At 34.6% G+C, this 26,320-nt stretch overlaps 1 protein-coding gene across 25 annotated transcripts; it reads left to right on the top strand.

Annotated features, from left to right (window-relative positions):
* The first annotated feature begins 719 nt into the window (after nt 1-719).
* Nucleotides 720-25,440, top strand: LOC125050193 (tropomyosin-2). 25 transcript variants are annotated; one of them, XM_047649867.1, is made up of 10 exons: nt 720-858; nt 4,895-5,047; nt 6,467-6,592; nt 14,295-14,428; nt 15,040-15,157; nt 17,716-17,786; nt 18,665-18,740; nt 19,243-19,305; nt 20,994-21,063; nt 24,662-25,440. In XM_047649867.1, the coding sequence occupies exons 2-10, from the start codon at nt 4,934-4,936 to the stop codon at nt 24,742-24,744; spliced, it is 855 nt and encodes a 284-aa protein (XP_047505823.1). In that variant the 5' UTR covers nt 720-858; nt 4,895-4,933; the 3' UTR covers nt 24,745-25,440. The 25 variants fall into 25 exon arrangements, 24 of the variants coding, with proteins under 24 accessions (XP_047505823.1, XP_047505817.1, XP_047505818.1 ...); XM_047649861.1 differs by lacking the exons at nt 17,716-17,786; nt 19,243-19,305; nt 24,662-25,440 and adding exons at nt 16,546-16,616; nt 18,884-18,946; nt 24,071-24,327; XM_047649862.1 differs by lacking the exons at nt 19,243-19,305; nt 24,662-25,440 and adding exons at nt 18,884-18,946; nt 24,071-24,327.
* Nucleotides 25,441-26,320: the final 880 nt, after the last annotated feature.

Below are 26,320 nucleotides of genomic sequence, written 5' to 3' on the forward strand. Positions count from 1 at the left end.
CGGCAAGGGCAGGAGGCCTTTTCCATTCATTTATTTCTTGGGCCACTCTGTTCTACATCACTCCTGCCACTTGTCTGATGTCGTCTTCCCATAATTTTTTGTGGTCCTCTACTCCTTTTGCCTTCCCTAGGGTACCATCGTATCGTAATTTTACTCCATTTATATAATTAGCGGTAAGCGTTTAATCCTGAGGACCTGGTTTTGTTTCTTGGCAAAAAATTGTTTCTGGTACAGAATGCCCGTCGCCTGTTCTCCTAATAATCAAGGTGTCTATATATACTCTTTTAACTGGAGAGACACAGGGGATCATCAAACTATATACATGATACAGGTTTAAACGAAAAAAGTAGGTCGGTCTAATGTATTTAAAAGATCCACAAATATAAATTGTCGTCCCTTACAAAAATGTTGTAAGATTCACAAAGGATAAATTCCTCATTTTATTTGTTTACGAAAACAACTATTATAAAAAGAAATCCTTTCTAAAAATATATTTTAGAAAGATAACAATTTTAACAGAAAAATATAAAGATTCGTATTCTCTGATTTTGTCTTGTTCCAATAACGAATAGGGTTTGCTCTTTGCTAGACATGTGATAATCACAAAAATAAGTTCCGAAAATTAATCAAAACAACGAAAACTAATTACGTTTTAATATTATAAGTACATATGCGTTGTAATTATTAATTGAATCCTTGTATTCCATATCAGATGCAATATTTTTTTGAAAAGCAATGAAATAAGCCTCGCTGTATTCTCGGGGCGGGGTTGTCATCTCCTTTCGTGGCGGTAAGGCGACACCGGGCGAGACGCAGCTTCGCAGGCCAGTCGCACCACAGCACGCGTCGACTCGACATGTAAGTAGCCTGTGTAGTGCCATAGTGAATTTGTGTTTTTTTTTTATTAATTTTAAGTGGTACGGTAAGTGACAGTGATATTGTCAAGTGGTCATGGGGTAGCTAAAATGAATATTGATCAATTTATAAAAGTTATCCGTAATTAACAATACTTTGTCTAAACTTTGCATAAGTACCTATTTCTTTCTTAAAGAATCTGAAATTAATTTGAAAACAATAATTAAGTATACAACTTGTACACAACCTTATCCAACTAAGTTGTTGTTTTAATTTGTTAAACATAGATTTAATTGACCCAGATCAAGCGTAGAGTCAGAATATTTTTGTCTATAATATTTTGTAAGATGCCTCAAATTCTATTTTTAAATATCGCGGTATACCTCGGTGCTAAATTTCACATGCTATGGCCAATAGGAATCCATGACCGTCTGACGTTTCCCGCGGTTTTGGCAATTAGCCAAATGTTGACCAATGCCGTAGGAGCGCGGGAAGCGGGGGCGACTGCGCCTGTGTGTTGCCACAAAATATTTCTAGTAGCTGATAATATGAAAACTTTTCCGGCGCCTCCGAAAATAAAAGTAGGCATGGAGATTTCTCCGGGATTTTACATTTGTTAAATAAAACAATCTACGTCTTCAATTTCTTTTTAATTATAGCTTAATATTAAAGTTAAATAAAAATATATGCATATATACTTCCAAAACAATTTTTATTACTTAATGACACAAGGACGTGATGATTAATAAAAAAGTTATTAGTAATGATTAACGTCATGGATAATAACTGGAAATTCATGTCCAAATAATAATTATGTTTAACATTTACGAATGTTGAAATTTATTTTAATGCCCTTGAGCATTCTGATAGCCATATACGTGTATTTATTGTACGTCGTTCTGAAATTCATTTTATTGGACATGTACATTACTTTTAAACAATTAAATTCAATGTCGTTTAAAAATAGGTCATACGACATTCAGTATTTAAAAGAATTTTTAAAGTAAATAAGTCAATAATACCGCACGAAGAGATTAAATTGGAATGCATCTATTGTTAGAATATCAGTTACATTACCGACGTGCTGTATCTTTGCGTTTTAACACCTAATAAAAAATGTTGCCAGTAAGATATAAACTGAAGTATGCTTGGAGTGAATACTCTATCTGAAACCGGAAATATAATTTACATAACTTTAAGGTATGCTTGTATGTTAAAACAATAGACCATTAGTGTTTGGTGATTAACAGCCCGTCTCATAAATGTACTATAAATCATGATTAGTTGAAGAATATTTTAACACATTTATTTTAAAAGGGATGAATAATGGTAGGACAAAACATTCAATAGCCATTAAACATTCAATTTAAGATATGAATAAAGAGTTAAAGATATGCATTTAAATGTTTGCGAGATTTTCTCCGCCTGAGATAAACAAAATCAAATAGTGTCATTATGACATTGAATTTTGTAACAATTGACTTTTGACCTCAAATTGTAACTTACACGTTAATTTAAATTTGTCAAGGTATTTCTTAATATCGGTATTCTTAATTCAAATTAAAACTACGATTTTTTTCCAGGTTCAAATCTCAACTTATCTATGTTTAATACAAATATAAAATTTAGACATTGCATACATTTTTAAACATAGGTTCGTTAGTTACAAATGCAATTATATAATTTATAAAAGGGCAGTTTTTTGTGTCAATTACAACAGATTATATATCTTTGTAGATGCCTTTTATGCCTTACAATCCGAAACAACCAACAGGCCAGACACTCCTGGTGATACGATATGTCTAGAACGCATTAACCCATACAGGCGGCAGTCTATAAAGCAATCCACTATATTATCTTTGGTTCAGAACAAAGGTCCTTTAAAGGATATAAAGCCGAATTACATTATTTATTTGCTCCTCTCTCAAAGGCCGGCAACGCACCCACTAAAAATGGGTGTCAATAGGCTGCGATGTCTGCCCTTTTTGGGCGTCCCGTAATCTCTTTACCTACCTCCTCCGTACCTCCCTTGTCCCTTCCTGGGTCATCGGGATGCTTTAAATAATAGAGAATTTTTGTCTTACTCTGTATTAACCACTCGCGTACAACAGTATAATATAAGCGAAATAATGAAATGTTAATTGCTATGTAACGAATGACTGCAATGTGCAATGTGCCTGCGTCTGGCGTCCTCTCGGGGCGATACTCCGATTTTTTTAAAGAAATCGCCACGCTTATAAAACTAAGAAAGCCTGAGTGAGCAAGAGCCTTGGCTCGTACACCCTTATTCTATAAAAAAAATTACACGAATCAACGTTACGACTGCTTATTCTTAACGTCTGCCGTAACCTAAAGTTTAAAATAATATTGATTTAAAAATGTTAATGGTAGTCTTGTAATTCGTCATCGATGTTAAGAATTAATATATATAAGATCCCGTTGGTCGCAGCATCCACATTTTTGCATTGTGTGACTCACAAAGAAATATTTTCCCTTTGATTCATCCACGACAGAGCCTTCGTCCGCGCGTTGTACGTTTTATGTTTACTCAAATGTTTTATTCAAATCAAATACAGGATAATATTGTATGCGTATTGTTTACTTAGCTAAATGATTACAGAAGTGGGTTGATTGAATCTTTAAATTCATTTGAATTAAAATCATTGAAGCTTAAGTTTTTCTTAGGTAGATTAATATTTTGATAACAAAATAGCCGTTTCAAATTATATTTTAGTACACCGGGAGGCATTTCTGCGTCTGTTATTGTTATTCCTTTTTAAAGATATGTATTTGTGCCGCTTTAGACAGACGTACACAGAAACATTTTATACAATATCGTTTTTCTTATCATAAGCATTGAATACTTGCGAGAGAGCATGAAAATAATTCCCGGCATACTAGAATAAGATTCCTTTGAAATCCCTTGTTTTATTCTTGGTGCATTCAGATCATTGAACTGTTCCATGCAACCGAAATGAATGAATAAATGCAGTCAGGAAGTCACTAATTAATGCATTTGGTGTTTTGAATCAGTACATAATGTTTTAGATGTTTTTTTTGTACAGAAATTAATAATAAAAACGTTCTAAATTTAAAGTATTATATATATCATAGCAATTTTTTTATCGTTACTATATGCCTTCCGGCCAGCCTTAAAGTCTGTAGACCATACGACCTGCCTTAAAGTTTTAGGTATGTCTTTTCTCTTGAAAAAAATATTTAGCAAAATAGATAAGCGACTCAGCCCGCCATTTTTTCTCACTCTTGCTATTCCTTACAACCTTACAAGCACTTACTAGCTTATGTACAGTTAACAACTTCGTTTAGATTAGCTGTATCTCAACGGTAAATTTAGTAAAGTTCAACAAGTTGTTTTTCCTTGTACACGGAATGGACCAAGTAGATATTTCAAAAATCTAGATATTTCTTCAGCGGCAACAATTACGCCATTTACGTAACATCGGGAATTACTTCTTAGAACCTATTACAGTGTACAGCCTGCGATTCTGTAACTCACTTTTCGAACTCACACAGCGGTGGTCGCGCTCAAATCAGTCGTAAAGCAGTCATTTTACGACTGATTTGGCATTCTGATAAACAATAAACTACAAGCTCCCTTCTTATTAGAATGTCAAATCATAAAATGACTGCTTTACGACTGATTTGAGCGCGACCGCCGCTGTGAAAACCGCTGTGTGAGTTCGAAAAGTGAGTTACAGAATCGCAAGGCAGAAGAGGTTCATCTCGATAGAACTGCAAAATTTAGAATTATTTTAAATACTTTCTTGGTCCATTTGGTTATATACAATAGCGTTAAATCTGTAGGCGCCATTTGTTCTGTTTAAGTGCTCCTACACTTCAAGAATAATGTCTAATAACACTGTATCGTTGCTTTATTAAATGTCTTACTATAAAATCCCCGAAAGTCTAGCCTACACGAAAGCTTTTACTTTTATAATACCTAATTAAACATCTCATATAAGCTATACTTTCCTATAAATATTAAAAGTAGAAACTTTACTTACTAAATTTTTTACAGCTTTTCGTCTAGGAGAGAACAAACAAAAACCCCGCCAAAATGGACGCGATCAAAAAGAAGATGCAGGCGATGAAGCTGGAGAAGGACAATGCTCTTGACCGCGCTGCCATGTGCGAGCAAGAGGCCAAGGATGCCAACCTTCGTGCTGAGAAGGTACTTTTTTTTTTTCAGTGGCGCAGGCTACAGTCTTTCGACCATACCGCCTAGTCTTTCGTAGAATATTTCCTTTATTTATATATCGTAAATTTCAATGTCTTTTCAAATCCATGTTTTAACTTTTAAGTTATGTCAAATCGTTATCAAGTGGTTTCAAATGTTGTGTCAGTTGTTTTATCAGTGGTCGAATCCGTGCAAATATCACAGTAGGCCTTTCCCATTAGGGATAAATTAATATCATCATCATATTATTTTAACCTTAAATTGTATTAAATTATTATGAGTATTAAATATTAATGTAATATTAAATTAAATAATTATATGTTCTTTACTGTCTCCAAAATGTATCTATACAAATATAAATAAGTTGAGGAATTCATAAGTAGCTCCTGTATGTTCAGCGGGACCTTTTCAGGCTTCTCATAAATTTTTAAAAGCTGAGAAGGTACTGTTTATTACCATAGACATACAAAAAGAGATAATAGACTAAGCTAGGAACAATAAGTTGCTATTCTGTGACCTTGTCTTTATACTCTCTTGTTAAACTTTGTACTTCAGTATGGCATGTTTTACGTAAAATGAAACTAGCAAAAAATTTGGTTTTTCATTGATATGACGTCAACTTTATTTAATAAAATCCTATGCTGTTAAAGCAACAATACCCATATTTTCCTCTCATATTTTATTAGTACTTGTGACGGACGCATTATTAGAACTTCTGATATTATATCGTATTCCATCAGCAATATGAATAACCTCTTTAATCAATTTTTTATTCTTTTTATATCTTTTTTAAATCGTAAAAATTATGCGACATATATTTTTGTCATAGTCTAGAAATCTAATCACTTCAAGGCGTAACGCAAAAGTATTTAAAAATCATACAAATTAACCGCAGTGTTCGGCATCAATAAAAGGATCATATTTCCTTTCTAAAAGGACTAATAAAATGTAGTATAGGGTCTTGACCGCAGTGCTATGTGCTAGTAGCAGGCCAAGGACGCCCATGCACGTCCAATGCACTAATATCTCGACATATTTGTACCTTATGCGTTCCTGGTACGATGCCCTTTATGCGTTTCATTAAAACCCTTTAGATTTTTAAATCTTTGGAGACAATTTTCCTTTCAAGTTTCAGAGGTCTGCTGTACCTCCATCGATAAGCACCCATGTTGTCTTTAAAAAAACTTTATATTAAACACATATTTTATCGTGACAATGCTGTTGTCACACAATTAATTAGATATAACTTTATAATCTCGTGATACTTGATCTTTTTCAAAGTTCTTATAATGTCGCGCATTTAAAAAATACTTCTCTTAATAATTCCTTTTAATTCAGAGGTCATACAGATAAACAAAACGAGTTGAGTTGAGAGAGTAGTCCCAAAATATTAAAACATTTGTAAATATACAGGCAGAGGAAGAGGCCAGACAGCTCCAGAAGAAGATCCAGACGATTGAGAATGAGCTCGACCAGACACAGGAGGCCCTTATGCAGGTCAACGGCAAACTTGAGGAGAAGGAGAAGGCATTACAGACCGTAAGTATTATTTTAATACGGATGTTATATCATTAATTTAAAAAAAACGTGTGTGTACTTATGTACACGCGTTAGAAGTTATACTTCTGTGGCGTAACAAGATAAAAATCTTTTCAAAAATTATTTATTTATATGACTATAGCTTACTTCAGGGTGTCGGTTTTTTGTGACGGTGCGCGCGCGCATTGTAACAATTTACTCTCATAATTTTTCCCTAACGCACCAAAAGAAGTATAACCAAAAAATTGGTAAAAAATATAAAGGGAATTTTACTTTTATTCTGATTATTATATCTACAAGTATATTTAACCGCTAATTGGTCATTCAGTTTTAAGAGAGTTAGGTACTGGGTTCGAGTTCACTGAATCAATAATAAAAATGTTTCGGTAACACCAAAGCAATGAATATAGGAATGTAGGAAAATTTTGTTTATTTTCTAAAAGTACAAAAATACACTGAATTTATGGATTCAAAACCACACACTGTTTATATAAGGCACCGGAGTATCTACATTACGTCCCACTTAAAAATGAATAATTTTATTTATATATACATATATTTTTATAAATAAATAATTATTGGAGTTTATATTTATTACTGAATAGTTAAATACTTCCATCACTCTAAAATGTTTACGAAAATTGTATCTACATGATTATACCAAATAATACAGAATTATTGATATTATATATAATTGTGGTGATGGTGCCATAAGAACTTGAATGTTTTTAAATTGAAATGTAATTTTTAATGTCGCGTACTAATTAAAGTAAAATATATTTTAATGTTGAACAAATATAACGAAATGTAGGTTGAATAAAAAAACGCTAATCCTAATTAGCGCGACCTCAATATTACAGCTTATTACCAAAATACATATACGACCTTATGTAAATTAGTTACTTGGAAACTAATTACACATTTTTCTAATCGTTTTTACTATTGTTCTCATGGTTAAGTGTCTGTGTAAATGAATTCTATCAATTTATATGCGTTTAATAAGCCAAAACCTTGTAATATTTACTTAAACGACACTCAAGGAATTAAGCTTCGCACTCACACATATTTCTTTTATTTTTGTGTAAAGTAACGATTATCAAATAACATAGCACTATTTGTCTATTTCTAAAGTTATAACTTTGGAATTGTATAAGGTTTTAAGTTTCATAAAATCTAATCTAATAAACTTATGAATAGTCTTTGTTTAATTGAATAACGTTTGTATTTACTTAAAAATATGAGGTTGTTTATGTTAAACGTCTCGTGCGCACCAGGCGGTTATTTTTGGCGTCCCGCACCTAATATGGCCCCGGTGCCCGGTGTTTCGGTAAAATTAGACGCGTGCCAGTTTAAACACATTCTTCGAATGCTTAATCAATTTATAATTATTTTTAACACATTGTATATTATGAAGAAAACTCCATAGGTTTTAATAATTATAAATTATAATCATTATGCAAATTATATCTTAAGATATTTTTCACGGTTACTTTGTGTGCATAACATTTGTTAAAGTAGCATTTAACACAAGACGTTAGAATCTGTGCGGAGAGAAAAGTAGCGTGGTGGTTTATGCAAACTATTATAATTCTTATTTGCTATTCACAAAAATAATAATGTTTTTTACAATTTTTACACATTAAGTATCAAGAGGGTGACTGTCGAACAATATTGATATAACATATTTGTTAATAAAAAGTACTTTAGCACTGCTGCGACCTCTAATCACCCCACGTTTCCCTCATAAAGCAAGTTATAAGGAAAAGTACCCTATTCGCACACTTCTACTGGAGAAGAAATTTAAAATTGACCGCCAATAAAACTGCCGGTAAAGCAGTAATTCAATTTGACAAATGACAATTGACAGATAATACGAAAGTTAATGAAAGGCGACGGCAGCGCCACGTAGGTATTTTGTTGTTGCACTCATTCAGTCAATATGGCGGCGCGCACTGCGCGGCCGGTCTCAGCGCGCGGCGTGCAGTGATGTCCGCGTCCGCGCCCCACGCCCACGGGCGCACCCCCGTGCGGCGCAGGGGGCATCAACACCACCCGCGGATGAGAGGCGACCGCCTTCCCGCCCCCGGGCCAACCGTAAACAAAACTCCGTCCAAAGAAGTGACCTTAGAAACAGACGATGTTGTGTCTTGTGTCAATAGTGTTAGTGAATCTCAAGAAATGACAAGGACGAGTAGTGACGATGCACTTTCAAATCGAAATATAGGCGACGACTCGAATATCGATGATGACTTTACCTTTGACACAAATATTCCGGAGTCAGAAACAATTGAACTCTCCGACGATGATTTCTCTTTTAAAGAAGAAAGGTCATCGGGTGATGGCGCGGAGATGGTGCCTCCAGTCTCCGATATCATATCGGATGATGACCCTGAGACAGCAGAACTTGCTAAACTTAGATGCCCTAGTGAATGTACTGAAGTGTTGGCAGCTAGAGAAAATCGTAGAAATAGAAGATGCGCAGATTATCCCGGTCTCGCATTTGGTAGTTCTATTTTCTCATCTGACACAATAATGAAATTTTCCATTATCAAGAATGAGTTGCAGAATATAAAGAATACGGCATTAAAAAGGGTAATTTCCTATTTTCTTGTACATTTGTTTAAGCTATGAACAGCCAGGCGTGGGCTAAATGTGTATAAACTATTTTTAATCGCATTTCGTCAGAGAATATTACGGCTGCTGTGAGCAGCGGGTGAATTGCGATCAGCTGAGCAATTTGACATTTCTCTCGATTCTTGTTTACGCCTGTAGTTGTTCATTTTTGCGCTAGATGTCGCTCTGATAGAAAGTATAATTGAGTAAAAATTATTGCTAGTTAACAACTAAAACCATTTTTAATTTGTTAAAATAAAAAATAAAACGTGACTTTAATATATAAACGTGATGGTATCTTATAAAGGCTACGCTTATCAGATAGATAAAACCATCTCAAATGTGTTCTTGGTTAGAATACTGATAAGGATGAATAAGATTTAAAACATATATATCATTAGTTCTCTTCAATTGAATGCTTGATATATTAGATATACTCATAATGACTATGTTTTCAAATTACCTGGTTAAACATATGAAAGTTACGGGTCTTGCAATTCTACAAAATTATTTCTAAAAACAATGATTTATTGGTAACTATAGCAGTTATGTATGTTAAATGTTATGTCAGTTATATGCTATAAGTGATTGCAAACATAAATTTCAAATTATAATAGGTAGCTGCTAGACAGGAAATACTACATTCATATACCCCAAATTTTACACATGTACTGGTTTACACTTGAATATTGTAGGTACGGCCATATCCTAGACCTAATTTGTGGTACAATTTTAATTAATTGTAATTATACAATTATGTTATAAATTTTGATTGCATTGTGGACAGATTCTTAGTATGTTCACCTAACTAACCTGACCTAAATATTGTAATTTGAAATTGACTGAAAAATAAGCAAACATTTATAATTCTATGTGCCCCATACACACTCATCACTATGTGGTATGTGAATTTAATAAGTTTTAACTAATATCAGTTTAACTTCTAACTAATTTTAATTTTTAATTTCTAACTGATAAGATTAAGCTAAAATGTCAAAATACAAATTAAATAATAATTTATATATAAAGATTATAGCACTTGAAATATTCAGATTCATGTTTAAAGTACAAGTTCTTCGTTTTTTAATTGCTATGGTGTACACAAGTATAACATCTGCAGTTTCACCCACATTCATTTGGTCATAGCATGATTTTATAATGATATAGCTCTCCTTAATATCTTTCCTCTACCCCAGCACAAAAAGTTTAAAAACATGTAGTTCCTATGATTATAGTTGAAATAGTTTCCGTTTTCGTAAAACTTCATTAATCAATGTTAGCTAGTTAGCATATGTTACTCGCTGATAATATGTATGCAACACGTAATTTTTAAAATTTGTCCAGGAGATTTAGAATTTATATATTTTTTATACAAAAAACAAATATCACCTCCTTATAATATTAGTGTACATAGGTAGGTTATATGTATAGGCATTCAGAAAAAAATCTATATTTATACATTGAAGTTATGTATTTTAGAGTAGTATTTTTTAGACAAAGATTATTTTGGTATTAAATATTATAGTGTTAGGTACATGTCATCTAAGATTTTATCCTAGATGAAAAGATACACTTCATTTCAAATGATAATTTAAAACTCCATAATAACATATAATCTTATAATCCATGATAATATGTAACCCTTCCTTATAATGCCATAGTTGGAATACATACATAACATATAGCTCACATCAATTAGAAAATCTAAATGTCACTTTCATTTGTCTGCGACTTATTTAAATACTGCATCCGACTAAAAATATTTTATTTGATTGGATAAATGTCATACAAAAGACATACGGAACTAGTTGCATGTTTACATTACTCAACTAGATGGCGTTAAAATGCATTTAAACTAATAAACCCGAGTTGAGATAATCAAAGATTTTTTATTTATGTAATCATATGTGATAATATGTGTGTAACGTATTTTTAATGTGAATTATTAGTTATTAGTTCCTGCTACATATTACGAACATTACTTTGATTCACACGATTTCTGTGACAATGATAATGGAATGTCTGCTGTTATATTCTGATAGTGCTCACTTCCGCGATTTATATTGTATTTATTTATTGAACCATTGCGACCATCCCGCTTTAAGTACAATATGAATTTTAAAAGGTTCAATTTGACCCTACAGGATGTAGCTTCAAAATTTCACAGCAGGTGGAGTTAGTGTGTTCCGACGGCGCCTTCGATTGTGACGTTTACCGTTTATGTATGTGGCTTGCTGTCAGTCTTCACTTCTCATTCAGTTTATAATGTGTTGACGAGTGGCATCGTTATTTAATTGTATAATATTAATTAAACATTATTGTTTTTAGCCATTACATTAGTAATATCGTATTGCACTAAGTGTTGATCGTTAACGAACAAGTGATAAAGCGAGTGTAGGTTGCTAGCGGCCATTTTATTCGCCGGCTGTTTCATTCGTATCTCCGCGATACGGAGCAATAACGAACGACCCAGTCAGTTGGCATTTTCGCGACAAGGGCGAAGGTGTCTCTTGTTTTTAGATTTTGAAATATTAATTGGTTTACGACAAAAGTGAATAAAAATGACGACAAATATGCAGCAAGGTACGATTCTCGACGTATTGAAGAAGAAAATGCGTCAAACAAAAGAGGAAATGGAAAAATATAAGGACGAGTGTGAGGAATACCACAAACGCTTACAAGTGGAAATAATGCGAAGAGAAGAAGTAAGATAACGTATTATATATGTGTCATGTGATGTGTGTAATAGCGATCTAAATTTGTGAACATTGTGTTAAGAATGTTAAAATGTACATGAGTTTATCAGTCTCCGTAAAGTTATAATACTATCTACCTATAGTGAGTAATGTCCGGCCATACTTAGGTGTGCCGGCGACGTACGCATATTCACCTCTCTTTCTTTTATGACTCCGTTGGAACCATAGGAATGAGATGGCGGATTTATGTTTTTTGTAACATACCATTATTATTCTTTCATTCGTGCTCTGTAGTGTTGTATAAAAAAATAGTGGTGCAACGAGATTCAGTTTCTGGTGCTTTTAAGAAATTAATATCGCATTTAACGGTGCACGGTGTGCCAGATTTTGTTGCTAACAGGTTTGGTCGCGACTGAGGTCGTGTGCCAGACTTGAAACACATGATGTGGAGCCGGTCTGTACCGTGATCCTTTCGATACATTCCTTATGTTCGCTAAGGTTCCGACGTCCTCCGAAGGACCGCGCCGGCTCGAAAGGCGTGTCCAACTCGTATTTATCGACATGACGTAATTTATACGTCTGCTCTTCTAATAAAATTTTTAAATCTGAGGCTGAGGTTTCCCACATTATTTTTCTAAAACATATCTGATTCCGTTATCTTGTACGGAATAAAACTAATTGTACCTGCCCACACTCGTGTTCAGATACTGTATTTGGTAGCTTCGCGTGTCTTATCGCAGTTTTCATGTATCAAATTTTATATATTTAACAGTATCGATAAGATGTTTCTATTAAAGATTATTTTCTGTACAAGGATATAATTTTTACCTTTATTAAGTTTCGAACAACTCCATTGCATATTTTGAACAAGACTGTTTTGCCTATTTCCAACTCTACAGTCCGAATGTAGCTACTTATTTTTTTATAAATTGTTGGTAAATCTTTAAAATTTGGCAGCACTTTATTAGTTTAGTATAAGTTTTGAAATATATTTGTCACGTTTTGTTTATACGAGTAACCGAGCATTTTAAATGAAACCGGATGATACTAATCACTTAAGCCATAAAGCCTTTCCAAGGCTTTTAACCTTTGTAGTTGAAAAATATCTTAACTACACAGTAAAATAACGGTGCATTCATTGTCTAGCATTACAAACAGGGAATTTTACCATTCCCTATGCGTGACTGTTTTGTATTACTATTACCATTGTATTGTGAGTCAATTGTCAATGGATACGATCACGCCCAAATAGATCCCATAAAAAATATGGACCCTCCTATAGAGAATTAAACAGAGCAGTCAAGTGTTGCTTAAAGAAGCCATATTAATCATATCATGTTACAAATTAGAAGATATTTTTACACCAAAGGTTGTTGACTCACAAGGTTAAGTTTTTCGTTTGCCAAAGACGGAAAATAAACAAATCGTCGGTTCAAGGTCGCAAAAAGATCTATGAATAACACAATTATCACCTAAATCAATGGGATTGCTATATTAAAGCCACTTGTTGGGGCTTAATTTTTTTTTGTACCTGTATGTCTTAAAAGTAACATTGGCGCGGCGAACTGTATCTCGAAATAAATTTATACAACAATAACTGCGCCGGTATCTTACTAAGACTGGTTAGTTATCGTATAATATAATTTTTCATAATTAGAAAACGTATTGCAAATTATTACCACGCATTAGTGACGACACAGGATAGAAGGAGAAACTGGGACTCGCTCAGGCTTCCTCACAACAAGGACGCGTGACGTCATAGACATGTGCAGCTCACTGAATATAAATAGCTAGCGAAATATTTCAATTGACCATTAATTCTCAACACGTATGTTAACAATGTTAGTTGTCGTAAGACCTGAGTGCGTTACCATGTTAGTACCCATTTTTGGGAATGGTAACTATCGATTTATTGTTAGGCAGAAGACATTTTTTTTAAACGCTTATGAATTAATATAGTTTTGACTGCAACAGTCAATTGACGTTTAACGGTAGTTATGGTATCGACAACTAATTAGAAACATTAAGGGTTAATGACACCATTTGAAGGTTTATACCAGCGGTAAAATTTAAGTAAATAATTATCATTAATATAAAATTAATACGCTTTTACTAGGTATTTCTTTTGTAATAGATTATTTATTCTCTACTTCCACTGTCTAAGACATTACGTTCTTTTTGAACCATATTAGTCTATTTGAAATATCTTGCAGTATTCTCTAAGTGCAAACTAATACTACTGTTTTATTAGAATTATGTATTAATAATACATTGTTCTTAATATAAACAGCGCTTTGGTTAAAGCAATTAAAGTTCTTATTACATGATGGGTGATGATCTTAATATAGACTGTTATAATAAGTTCTTTTGATTAATGGTAAATAAAATTTCAGGCCGAATCCGAAGTGGCTGCACTCAACCGTCGTATCCAATTGTTGGAGGAAGACCTTGAGAGGTCTGAGGAGAGGCTCGCAACAGCCACAGCTAAGCTCGCTGAGGCCAGCCAAGCCGCCGATGAGTCTGAACGGTCAGTTCGATGTTATTCCAAGATTGAATTTTCAAATTTTGATCTTTTTCTAGATTATAATGTTTTTTATTGGAATTGCCTCAGTCTGTGCAGTTATTACTACATATTTAAATTTTAGATTTTTATAGCTCTGTGATCTTGAATAGAAACCTAAGAACTACAACGTCATTAAGTAGCTTACTAATGATATTAAAACTATCTACCTAGATAGGATGGTTTCCGTAAAACTAAATGATACATTTTTTTTTGAGTGTAGTTATTATTTTAATTTTTAGTGGATCGAATATTTATAGTCATTGGCAAAAACTGTTTAAAATTCTATAATTTTATCTATAATTGTGTGCATGTTTCTTTTTTTATTCTAACCACCATATTACCTGATTGACTTCTGTAAAAGAAATTCTTGAGTTTAAGCCAACCCTTTATAATACTTCCTATAAAAATATGTAATCAATGGGTAATATTCACGAATATATACATACATTTTATATATTTTATTGAATTACTATTATATATGTAAAAAATCGTGTATATTTCCGATTGTTGTGAAAACTAGTGTTGTTAAGTTTTATCGATGTTTTAACACGCATGTGTTTGACCGCACTAATCAGAATACGCAAGGCGTTGGAGAACCGAACGAACATGGAGGATGACCGCGTCGCCATCTTAGAAGCACAGCTTTCCCAGGCGAAACTCATAGCGGAAGAGTCCGACAAGAAATACGAAGAGGTGAACGCTTGATAATGATGTTTTTGCTTCCCTGTTATCATACGTATATAAATACTATACAGTATACAGTGTAAAGAAAATCCCGTTAATTTTATTAGGATTATAGCTTGTGGGCTTCTTATTCATACAAAAGAAGCTGTGGCTTATAACTGTATTAGTAATGTTATTAATTAATTCTGAATTTATTGATTTTTTTACACGCTGTATTATGACATAGTAATCACGTCACTTTCGTTACGCTCGATTTGTTTCAAACTATTCAATCGTTTCTATTTTCACATATTAATGTGCGTATGGTAACATCAGTGACAGAAACACAATCCCGACGTTGAAGGGTAAATTGTTTCTGGGCACGAAAAAACATATGTTTATCAATATTATTAAGACTTAATAATAAGTGCATGGAACAAATTGAAACGTGTTGTTTCATTTTGTTTAGTTTTAAGTCCATTAGAACCAAGATACTTAAATATTTATCATGGTTCTAATTAATTTTTCTCCACAGTTTTTAGGTAGCTTTGTACGTTTTTTCTCGTGTGTTCGTCTGCATGTCTTCTAACTACTGGGTTTCCCTTCTTTTTCTCTATCTACTATACTGAAGTTATTTGTTATCGGCGACAGTGCCCGCAAGATTCTGGAGAACAGGTCATTGGCTGATGAAGAACGTATGGATGCCTTGGAGAACCAGCTCAAGGAAGCCAGGTTCCTTGCTGAGGAAGCTGACAAGAAATACGATGAGGTCTTTGTTTTTTCGTGTTGTTTGGTTTGGTTTGCTTGTTATATTTTTGGAAGCTGTGATATTTGAGCTTTCCAGAAGCTTTCAAGAAATGAGCAATAACAATATGTGTTATCGACGTTGCGTGTGATTTTTAATACTTAACATATGTGTTGTCAATTCTCCATTTACCCCATTAGAGATTTTAGTACTCCCTTTTAACACTAAACTAATTTGTTTTAAGTGAAGTTTTCTAAAAATTGATTTTTAACAATTCCCCTATGTAAAACTCTAGTAAAGGAGTTATAGCATGTTTCGTCATATTACATTTGTGTGTCAATGTAATAAATTCTCCTGAAATGTTAAAATTCATATATACTTTTGACATTATATACATCTTCGGCAAATTTTAGCAACATGTGTCAGTAACAGATGGTTGTAATTGCCCTACTTCCCCTGACGTGACCGTGCTCGGTGAAGGCAGTCTTAAAAAGTCACGCCAAAAATGGTACGGTGTCGTGCGTGATCGTTCGTTTCTTGCCCTTAAAAGGGAGAACGTGTTCGTATATATCTTACATAAGGTGATACCATATATGACGGCTGCTCAAGATCTTACCTAAAATAGCAAGGAATTTATTTAATAGAAAATGCTTATGTGGAATGATGTGTCCAGGTCGCTCGTAAGCTGGCTATGGTTGAGGCTGATTTGGAGCGCGCTGAGGAGCGCGCCGAGACTGGTGAATCGTAGGTTTCCATTGATTTAGTTTCCCCGGGGCAGGATCAATACTACAAGTGGCTATGTAGTATTGTCCTGTGCTGAGCTAGTTTGCTAGTTGACACCGTTTGCATGGTTGTTCATCATTAATCTGCACAATAACTGCCAACATTGGTTCTAACTTTACATGCATGTTCTTAGGTGAACGAGAAGCTGCTGGAGAATTTTTTTTAATTCTACATCAATCATTTTATTAACTCGGCCTTGTCACTATTCAATGCGTTGGTTAGTGATGCTGTAGTCTGTAGTGTTAAGTTTTTTAATGGTGTTTGCAGACGCGTGCGTTTCCCAGCATCACATTTTGAGATAAAAACAAGGGTTGCCCCATCTCATGGATATTTCTTATGTAATGTAACTATCATGTCCATGTGTCAACTAAACTTCTGTCCTCAATGTGTGTTTAAGTGTTAGGCTATCAGGAAATATGTGTGGTATAGGGCAATTTTCGTTTTCAGATATGCGCCGCAATACACCAGAATTACTGGCCGTATGCGTGCCGCACATATAGCGCACACATCACATAACGATTATGATAACGCACTAGATAGCACATAGATTTTCTTTTAATATTTGAAATTTTTAAAACTAAATGTAATGGGACAACCCTCGTTTTTATTTTTAATTGAGTGCTGGCGCCATTCTCGATTGCCCGCTTTGTTGCCTTACCCTATACCAAGAAATACGATAGTTTTTATCAATTTACATTTGATACCTTGTCACAAATATCTACATCAGAAGGTAATTCCTTACGTTCCAACTTTCCCTGCACCGTCATTTAGAAGGCTATAGATGTAATCAGCAAGACGATACCGATGCTTCAATGCACTGCACCGTGACAGCGAAGTCGAGAATGGTGCCGGAGCGTAGGCAGTGTTGCCAGGTCGAATTTAATTTCATTAATTATTATTAACACGTGTGTGACAGGTTATAACCACACGCAAAGTCCCCTTGCCCCTCACCTATATCCTTTTTATTCCTATTCATATAACATAAGATCTGGCAACACTTGTAGTTAGTGTGTGTTGTGTGTGTGTGCGTGGGCGTGTACTAACGCTCGGCCGGCGGTAGGTGGCGCGCAAGCTCGTCCTCATGGAGCAGGATCTAGAGAGGGCCGAAGAGCGATCCGAACAGAGTGAATGGTAAGTATGCTTACGTAACGGTACTTGCATTGCACAAATACATTCGGGCTACACTGTGATGTAAAATTATTCGTAAATTAAAGTTCACTTCATAAATACCTTGAATAAAATTCCGCAATATATTTATGTAAAGTGTACTGTATGTTTCTTAAGTCGAAAAGTTTATTGCAGATCGTCATTATGTACTTATTTCAAACTTATATTAAGTCAACTTAAATAATTCCAGTACGCTGCGCTTTTAAGTTTAGGTGTATTTGTGCAGATTATTTTTTTTGTCTTTTGCTTCTTAATGTATATGCGTAAACTTGCTCATACAAAGATAATTATGTAAACCGAGAACACAGCAAGTCTTGCGAACGGAATGTTTTTGTGCAATGCTCAAATACACGTTTTTATCGGAGATCGAGATATAAAAGTTACGTAACTATAAAATTGATAAATGACATAAAAATTCCGATTTTAAAAGGTGTATATATTACGGTTAATTTTCATCATCATCATCATCAAAGATAACTGACCAAAATAATATTTTCGATGATGAAAGTAAACCGTGTATCCGTAGCATGTGCAACGGTGATAATAACTAATAATTGCCGAACATCGCGCTTTTATTACTAAACGCGTGACCCCTTTATAATTGTTAAGTATTTAGTTCAATTGTTATCGTTAAAAGATATTTAGAGATTAAGCAAAAATATGATATCTGTAGCTCAGTGATATATGATATAAAAATATTGTTAACAGTCTCAAAATATTGTAGTAAAGTTTCACTAGTCACCATAGAATTTTTGTAATGTTTTTAAACATTTGAAATTAATTTGACAAGTTTAGGAAACCTTTTATTCAAAGAAATTGACTATAGTTCACTTAATTTTCAGCAAAATCGTCGAGCTTGAGGAGGAACTTCGCGTTGTCGGTAACAACCTGAAGTCCCTTGAGGTCTCTGAGGAGAAGGTATGTGTCTCTTCATCATAGATAAGCTAGTTTAAGCTAGAACTACCCAAGCTATTGAGAAATAATTAAGCACCAACCAATAAGATGTCTTACGAACCGTACTGTTATATTTATATGAAAGTAATAATGTCAATTCCATACAGGCAAACCAACGTGAAGAGGAGTACAAAAACCAAATCAAAACCCTCACCACCCGCCTAAAGGAGGTGTGATGTGGAATGATTCTTAGCGAGTGTTTTCGCTTGCCTAACTGCATCATGCCGCACATTGTGTAGCATTACGATTGATTTACCATACAAATGTGACGTTTGGTCTCATGACAATTGACATTTTCTCTATTCAAACCTAAATCAATGGTAAATCAATCGTGTGTAGTGAGATAAACCCTTTCCGATTTTAGTTGTTGTGTACGTAACAGTATGTCGTTTAGTTTTTATTTCTAATTTGGTATCATTGTATACTATGATACTGCATGGAGTTTTTATATCGTTAACTAATACAGGCGACGCAAAGGGAAGAAACGTTCGAGTCTCAGGTGAAATTGTTGGACGCGTCGCTCAAAGAGGTAACCGGCGACCGAGGACGTAGATAGTTCTGGTTACGGTTGTAGAATCGGTTCATGCTCATCGCCATTTTGTGTTTGTTGTAATAGCCACTTTAACTTTCGAAGGCGTGTAACGCGTGCCAACACGCATTTGATTCTATTTTACATAATTTCAGTCAACCGTGACATTCGTGTTACGAATTTCATCACTATTGAAACTTGTTTATTGTGGCTATTACTGAGGGTGTAGGCTCGTGAATCCAGTGGCTGAACGGTTGGTGCTTCGTCCATGTATTCTCTCGTTCTATCTACTGTGTATTTATTTCTTTATCTATGTACCCTACCCGCTTATGTTGTGACTGTGCGATTTCGTTACTATTACTGCTTTCCTCAGTTCTTTAAAGTATTTTGTAATTGTAAAGAGATGCGTATGCATAGTTTGGATGTTAAGAATTGGGCAATCACAACATGGGCGCTAGCATGCTTGCTGTGAGTATATAATGCAATAAGTCGTATGTGGCTAGGCGATGGCGTCACGTGACCACGTCGAGGATAAGATCCACAGCCTCTCGCAGAAATTGACGCAAGTAAGTTGCTCGATTAGTGGGGCACTTTGGTCACATCACTATTATTGACAACTGACAGATATCACAGATGACAGGTCTTTCCTGACTGCTCATGTTTAAGATCAGTAGCAATTCACTGACAAATGTTAAAGGAATTAAAAAAAAGCCATTAAATAACACTTAGTAAAAATTCAGAATAAAATGCAGACGTTTAGAAAATCTAATTATAATAATCCAAACTATCTGCAAACTACGTACTTATATAACGAGGCCAAAGTACACCTACTCATCATGTCCCTAACATTATCATTATCATTTCAATTTGTTCATAATAGGGGGTAATGGTATATTATATGTAAATTTGTATTACGTAGCGACAGCACAGCGCATAACTGCTCTTGGTAAAGGTATTTCGCATGGTGTTAGTGTGTAGCTTTATTGTAAAAAAGATTTTGTTTGAATTTAATGTGTTTTTTTTTGTAAATGTTTGTTTCGTAATTATTTAAAATAATAATTAGATGCTTTAAAATAAAAAAGGGTGCGTGTACTTATGTACGCGCGTAAGAAGTTATACTTCTATGGCATTTTAAAAAATAGGTTTTGATTGCATGCAAATAATTAATTACAATTAAATAATCAAAGACTGGAAAAGGGGTCATTATAGTCAATAAAGTTCAGTTTACATTTGAAAAATTAAATAAATAAATATTTATTATTATTCTCTTACATTAAGTGTAACATAAATTCTATTATTATTCGAATGTTGTTTTTAAATTACGTCCGATGCCGTAGCATCTTCCGTGGGCCAACTTCATTCAGTTAATTTTGTGTCACGGTGCGCGCGCATTGTAAAATTTCACTCTCATCAATTTTTCATAACGCGCCTAAAGAAGTATAACTTCAATAAATAAAAAGAAATAATATTTGCATGGGGTTTCCGTGAAATCTATAGAATAGTCTTTTTTCTGTTTGAATTTGTACGTTTTTTAGAGTTGCGAGTCCAAAATTGGTTATTTATTTAAAATGTAATTATTTAAAAATGTCTTTAAATTATTAGTTGTTCATATTGGTACAAAATGCAGAAAAAAGGCTATTTTCTCAAAAGTTTAGATTTTAACATCGCCGTGTTTACAATGTTTTCAGGCTGAAGCTCGCGCTGAATTTGCTGAGCGCTCTGTCCAAAAACTACAGAAGGAGGTCGACAGGCTCGAAGGTAATATGCATTTTAATGACATATTAATTATTATTTTTTTAAATATCAGATTTGGATCAATTAGTAATGTAAAGAAGTTTAAATATGATTTGTTAGTTTTGAAGGTTCACAGATTAGTAGAGACGAGAACAGCAGTTGGTTAAGTGAAAAAATTATTATCTCTGAAGTCAAGTTATAACAATCGTTTGAAAAATAACCAAAGCTTTAAATCACGTCAGCCATCAATCGTGCTGTTAAAGCTGTACATTAGATTTGAAAGCTTTTTTCTCTCTCATTTCGCTACGACTTAGCTTACTTATAATTTTCATAGTAACTTTATTATTGATAAACATAGGAAAGGCGATGGTCGCAGATCAGATGAATTTGTTTAAATTTTCGGACCATCGTCTTTTCGATACCGCTATTCTTTTTATTGCGTAAGCATGGAGTTTAAATGTTGTTCCAACTAGTTGCTCGATTTTTGTTATAGTTTCCCATTTTATTTTGCATGGATGTTTTAATGTTGATTTTTGCCTGCCTCGATAAAATCATATGCAATTGACCAAAGGTATATCGGATTGTTGCATATGGTTTTATCGAGTGACTAATGTTTTGTGTGTCTCACCGTGTCCACATGGGGTATTGCAGACGATCTGGTGTCCGAGCGCGAAAAGAGCAAACTCCTGCAGGAGGAAATGGAAGCCACGCTCCACGATATCCAGAACATGTGAACACCTCGCCTTACCCGCCCGGCTCACTATCGATATCCATAAATAGCTTTCGTTTCACTAACCTCTACGTCATTTGTCAAGTTGAGGTTGTCAAAAATTTTAGTTTCTTGGGCGGGAAATCTTGTAAATTAATTTTCTTATTTATTGCCTTTGCTTAAGGTTTTTGTTCTATTTTGAGATACATTGAGCGAGACGGGCGGGTGACTAGCTGTTAATAGAAGTAGATTAATTGCCAGCCGCTTTTACTTTTTTATGATCGAGTGTTCGCTACGACACCACTGCCATGTGCAATTTACGTACACTATAATTAATGTAGATGCGTCCTCGCTTCTTAGTCGTTCATATAAATCTAAAAGGATATGTTAGGTGTTGTACGCGACGAGACAGCTTTTGTATTTTTAAGTTAAACGACATTCCATTTCGTGGACCAATTCGTCTAATACGTCTAAATGTTGAGCACAATGAACTTTTGCACGCGATTTTTGTATTAACATTCCCTTTAAAATATAACATCGAGGTTGGCTCAGAGCACATTACGATAATTACTTTACTTAAATAGCAGATATTAGATGTTTTTTTATTTAATGAGTGATGGAAACAAGTATTTGAACTGCTTGATGATGAATAGTTTCAAGAGATTTTCTTGTGTCATATTTCATTCGTTCTTATTTATTGCTTGACTGATAAATGAGAGCCATTCTTTCTTAAGATTAGTTTCGAGCTGGCAATCCGTAAGCGAGTGTACGTCACTAGCGCACCGGGCGTTAAAACTATGAATTTTTGATATAAAACAAATTAACATTTAACGATCAAGTGACGGTTTTACGTCTTCAATTTTTTACAATTTATGAATTCATAGATATTAAGTACCTATGTGAGAAGTAAATGAGTTTATGAGTATTCTAACACAAGTGTTTATAAATATATTATATTATTATTTTTAGTTTGTTTTTTTCTAACATGTCACCTTCTAACGTCCTCTTCCACTAATTTTTATTTAGTTCCATCAGCTATAAGGTCATTTTTTGTTAATATAATTTGTTTTCGTTTCATTTGTTAATAAATCTTAATCATTTTCAAAATTCCGATGAATTTTTATCATCGTCAATCTTCTAAATGTGGAGCACGGGGCATGAAAAGAGTGAGCGTACCATAACGAACTCCAGACAGTGTTAACGCATGTCCTTAGAAACCAAAAGAAATCGTCGGCAAAGACACCGTGCGTATAGTACAGAAAGCATGAGACATGCGTTGGCCCCTTCCCGGTAGCATGGTTGCATACGCCGTGCGGTACGGACACGGCCCCGAAGACCCCACAGTCGGCATGACGCATGAAAGTCACGCGAAACGCGAGCTCACCGCGTACGACTGCCGCAGATGACCTGATCAACGCCAAGGAGCAGTTCAATGACATCGGCAACGATATCGACGACACTGCCGTCGAACTGATCCCCGGAGTCGAAATGACCGACAGACAGATCGAGGCGATCGCGAGAGCGAAGGAGGAGAAACTCAAGAAGCCTCAGCATCAGGCCCCCCAGCCCCCGCCCAAGGAGCCCACTCCTCCACCGAAGGAGCCCACTCCGCCGCCCAAAGCTCCCACGCCACCGCCCAAGGAGCCCACGCCGCCACCACCGGAACCCACCCCCGCAGAACCCGCCCCCGCCGAACCGGCTCCGGCCGAGCCTGTGCCGGCTGAAACCCCCGCTGAAGCCCCAGCAGAAGCCCCCGCAGAAGCTCCCGCCGAATAATCTCTATCTTGTACCAAAAATTTAAATAAATAGCTGATGGAATAGTACCTACCTTTGATCTAAGCATGCGTGTGGTATGGCATATGTGAAAACGCGTTTGACGGCGGTCGGTATTCGCAGACGACTTGATCACGAGCAAGGAGGTGATGTCCGACATGGGAGTGGAACTGGAGCTGGCCTGCCTGGAGCTCGGGCTGCCGGCGGCCACCTGGCGCGCCTGCGACCGCTGCCCCTGCTACCACTGACCGACGCTAACTTTTCGCTTTTCATGTGCATTTAAACCAGTAAAACATTTCACTCACACACTCTTATAAATTCGAATCCTTACGCATGGAATAAAGACGATACGAGTCGAAACGCATGGCTTCTATAACAAGGACGACATGTAAGCATACTTTTTTCTCTTGCTTATGTATATCTCGCTGAACTAATTACCAAACTTGACTTCCAGGAGTTAAAAATTGTCGAAAGGATTTCAATTGTAGTTAGAGTAGATTGTTAGCGTTGTTGTTAGGTTGGTGTTTTAATGCTGTTAATAATATTTAGACGAGCTCGTGGCTGAGAAAGAGAAGTACAAGGACATCGGTGACGATCTGGACACGGCCTTCGTGGAGCTTATCCTTAAGGAATAGAGGGTGACTGCGTTCCACTTTCTGTCAGTCAATATGGGGCACGCGACCGCCCGCTTACTATGTATAGATTTATTTTATATTAATTTATACGTTAAAGTATTACAATCCATAGATTTATGGTGGTATTTATTTTTTCAACTATGAATAATAAATATATTATTATTTAATAAATTTGTTTTATTTCGAAACTGAAATGCCAGATAAAAATTGCGAGGCAATAGACATGCATGATGCTTTTGCTTAGATTTTCTTTACATATTATGTAGTTGAATTTTTGTAATGTATTACATTTTAGGTACAAAAATCATTATATTTTGTGTTAAGCAGACAGAATTTACATAACATGTATGTTTGAGTTATCTATATATCTTCCAGTGACCTGAACAAATAAAAATAATTATTTCAGTACTTCAATAATACTACTAACATCCTTATTTATTTATCGTATAATTAATTATGTATTAAACATACTAACAGTGCTAACAAAACTAATAACCCCCCACAGACGAAGTCATCGAAGAAAGAAGTAAATATAAGGCGATTGCAGAAGAAGTGGACCAAACGTTTGCTGATCTTTCGGGATACTAATGGTGCTTAAGAGCCGCCATTTTGAAATGCAAAAATGAGCGGGAAATTAGAAGCTTTTAGCACATGACGGGTTTTAAATTGGCATGTGACTGTGATTGTAGTTCTTTTTATAAGTACTAAATTAATGTTTATAAAGTACTTCAGTTATTTTTAAAAAGTCACTAAGTACTGAAACTTTGTAAGGATTTTAATTATATCTTCTCTCTGATGTTTGAATATTTAAGGAGCAGTTCCGGGTTTTGTATGTATAACCAGATTGTTTATTAAACTTTTTAGCACTGCCGAATCTTGATTAAATTGTTCAAGACTCATTAATTTAGATCTATAGTCTTAAGCAATATGATTTGATTATAGGAATTACGTCGCTTATAATGCGCGATATCATGTACAAAATTCACGTGAAAGCTTGATGATTTTGATATAGTGTATAATGAACTATGTCAAATTACTTTATAAGAATGAACTACAGCATGATTTTATTTTTTAATACTTATGTATTTGTAAAACGAAAGCGAAAGGTTTTGTTGCCATGGAAACCATAACCTTAACGTAAAATAGGATAATTTAATGTTCGTGTCTCTCCATATCACACGTTTTCTCTATAAAATACTCATGCTTAGTTTTTGTAGCTTTTAATAATGACGAATGTAAAGCTTCGAAGAAATTTGATTGATTAAATATATACTTTTTTCAAGAGATGGGACTTTTATTTTAGCCCTTAGGATAACATTTAAGACAGGAGTGTGATCGGACTAAAACACGTCTATTTGCTAATGAAAAATCTATTATACTTATATAACAAAAAAAAACATCTTTATCATGAGAGCAAACAGCAATAAGGCGCAATATTACTGAGTACTTACGTACTTGATAATTAATGAACATTTCTAAATGTACAGTAATCCCCCCTAAATCTCGTTATCGTATAACGCGTTATTTTTGTTGTTGATTTCCATCCCCTATATAACGCGGTACTTTCCCCTATATGGCGGAGATTTCTCAAGTTATATTTCTGTAGTGTGAAATTTATAATGGTTTGTCAAGTCCATTATTACATTTGTGTACATCTGTTTCAATTGTGTCTAGGTTTTAGAATTTACGAGAATACGCCTACGTTTTTTCCTATAACGAGATCCGGGTCTACCGCGTTATAGGGGAAATTAATGTACAAAAGGCACGGAATATATCATAAGCGATAAATCTCAAAACTACGTAGACTTCATGAAGAATTTTTTTAATAGATATAGTAATAAAACAAATATATGGTTGATGTCATAAGATGCGCAAAGTTTGACTTTTGGTTAGGTAACCATAGCAGTAACGTTGTACTGTTTTATAAAATAACTGTCTATATCTTCGGTGACATACTTCGTGTTACAAATTAATAGGGTCAGAAAGGTTATACAGACACCATAATCACGTTACAGGTTACAGTTGCACGAGCTTATGATTTGGCACTAATCCTTTCTAAAATTTTTATTTAACATATACATAATTTTTAATAATAAAAAATTAAATTGTTCACATAAGTACCTAACTTAAATTTTAGGTTTGAAGAAATTACTAGGAAATTGTT

The sequence above is a fragment of the Pieris napi genome, chromosome 6 (genome assembly GCF_905475465.1).
Source record: "Pieris napi chromosome 6, ilPieNapi1.2, whole genome shotgun sequence".
Taxonomy (NCBI): domain Eukaryota; kingdom Metazoa; phylum Arthropoda; class Insecta; order Lepidoptera; family Pieridae; genus Pieris; species Pieris napi.

Bases quoted from the DNA above. Each gene is read 5' to 3' on its own strand.
- LOC125050193 (XM_047649847.1), top strand. From the start codon at position 8,579: ATGTCCGCGTCCGCGCCCCACGCCCACGGGCGCACCCCCGTGCGGCGC. The intron at 9,185-14,294 runs GTAATTTCCTAT...ATAAAATTTCAG, and splicing joins AGAATACGGCATTAAAAAGG to GCCGAATCCGAAGTGGCTGC. The intron at 16,617-18,664 runs GTAGGTTTCCAT...CTTAATTTTCAG, and splicing joins CGCGCCGAGACTGGTGAATC to CAAAATCGTCGAGCTTGAGG.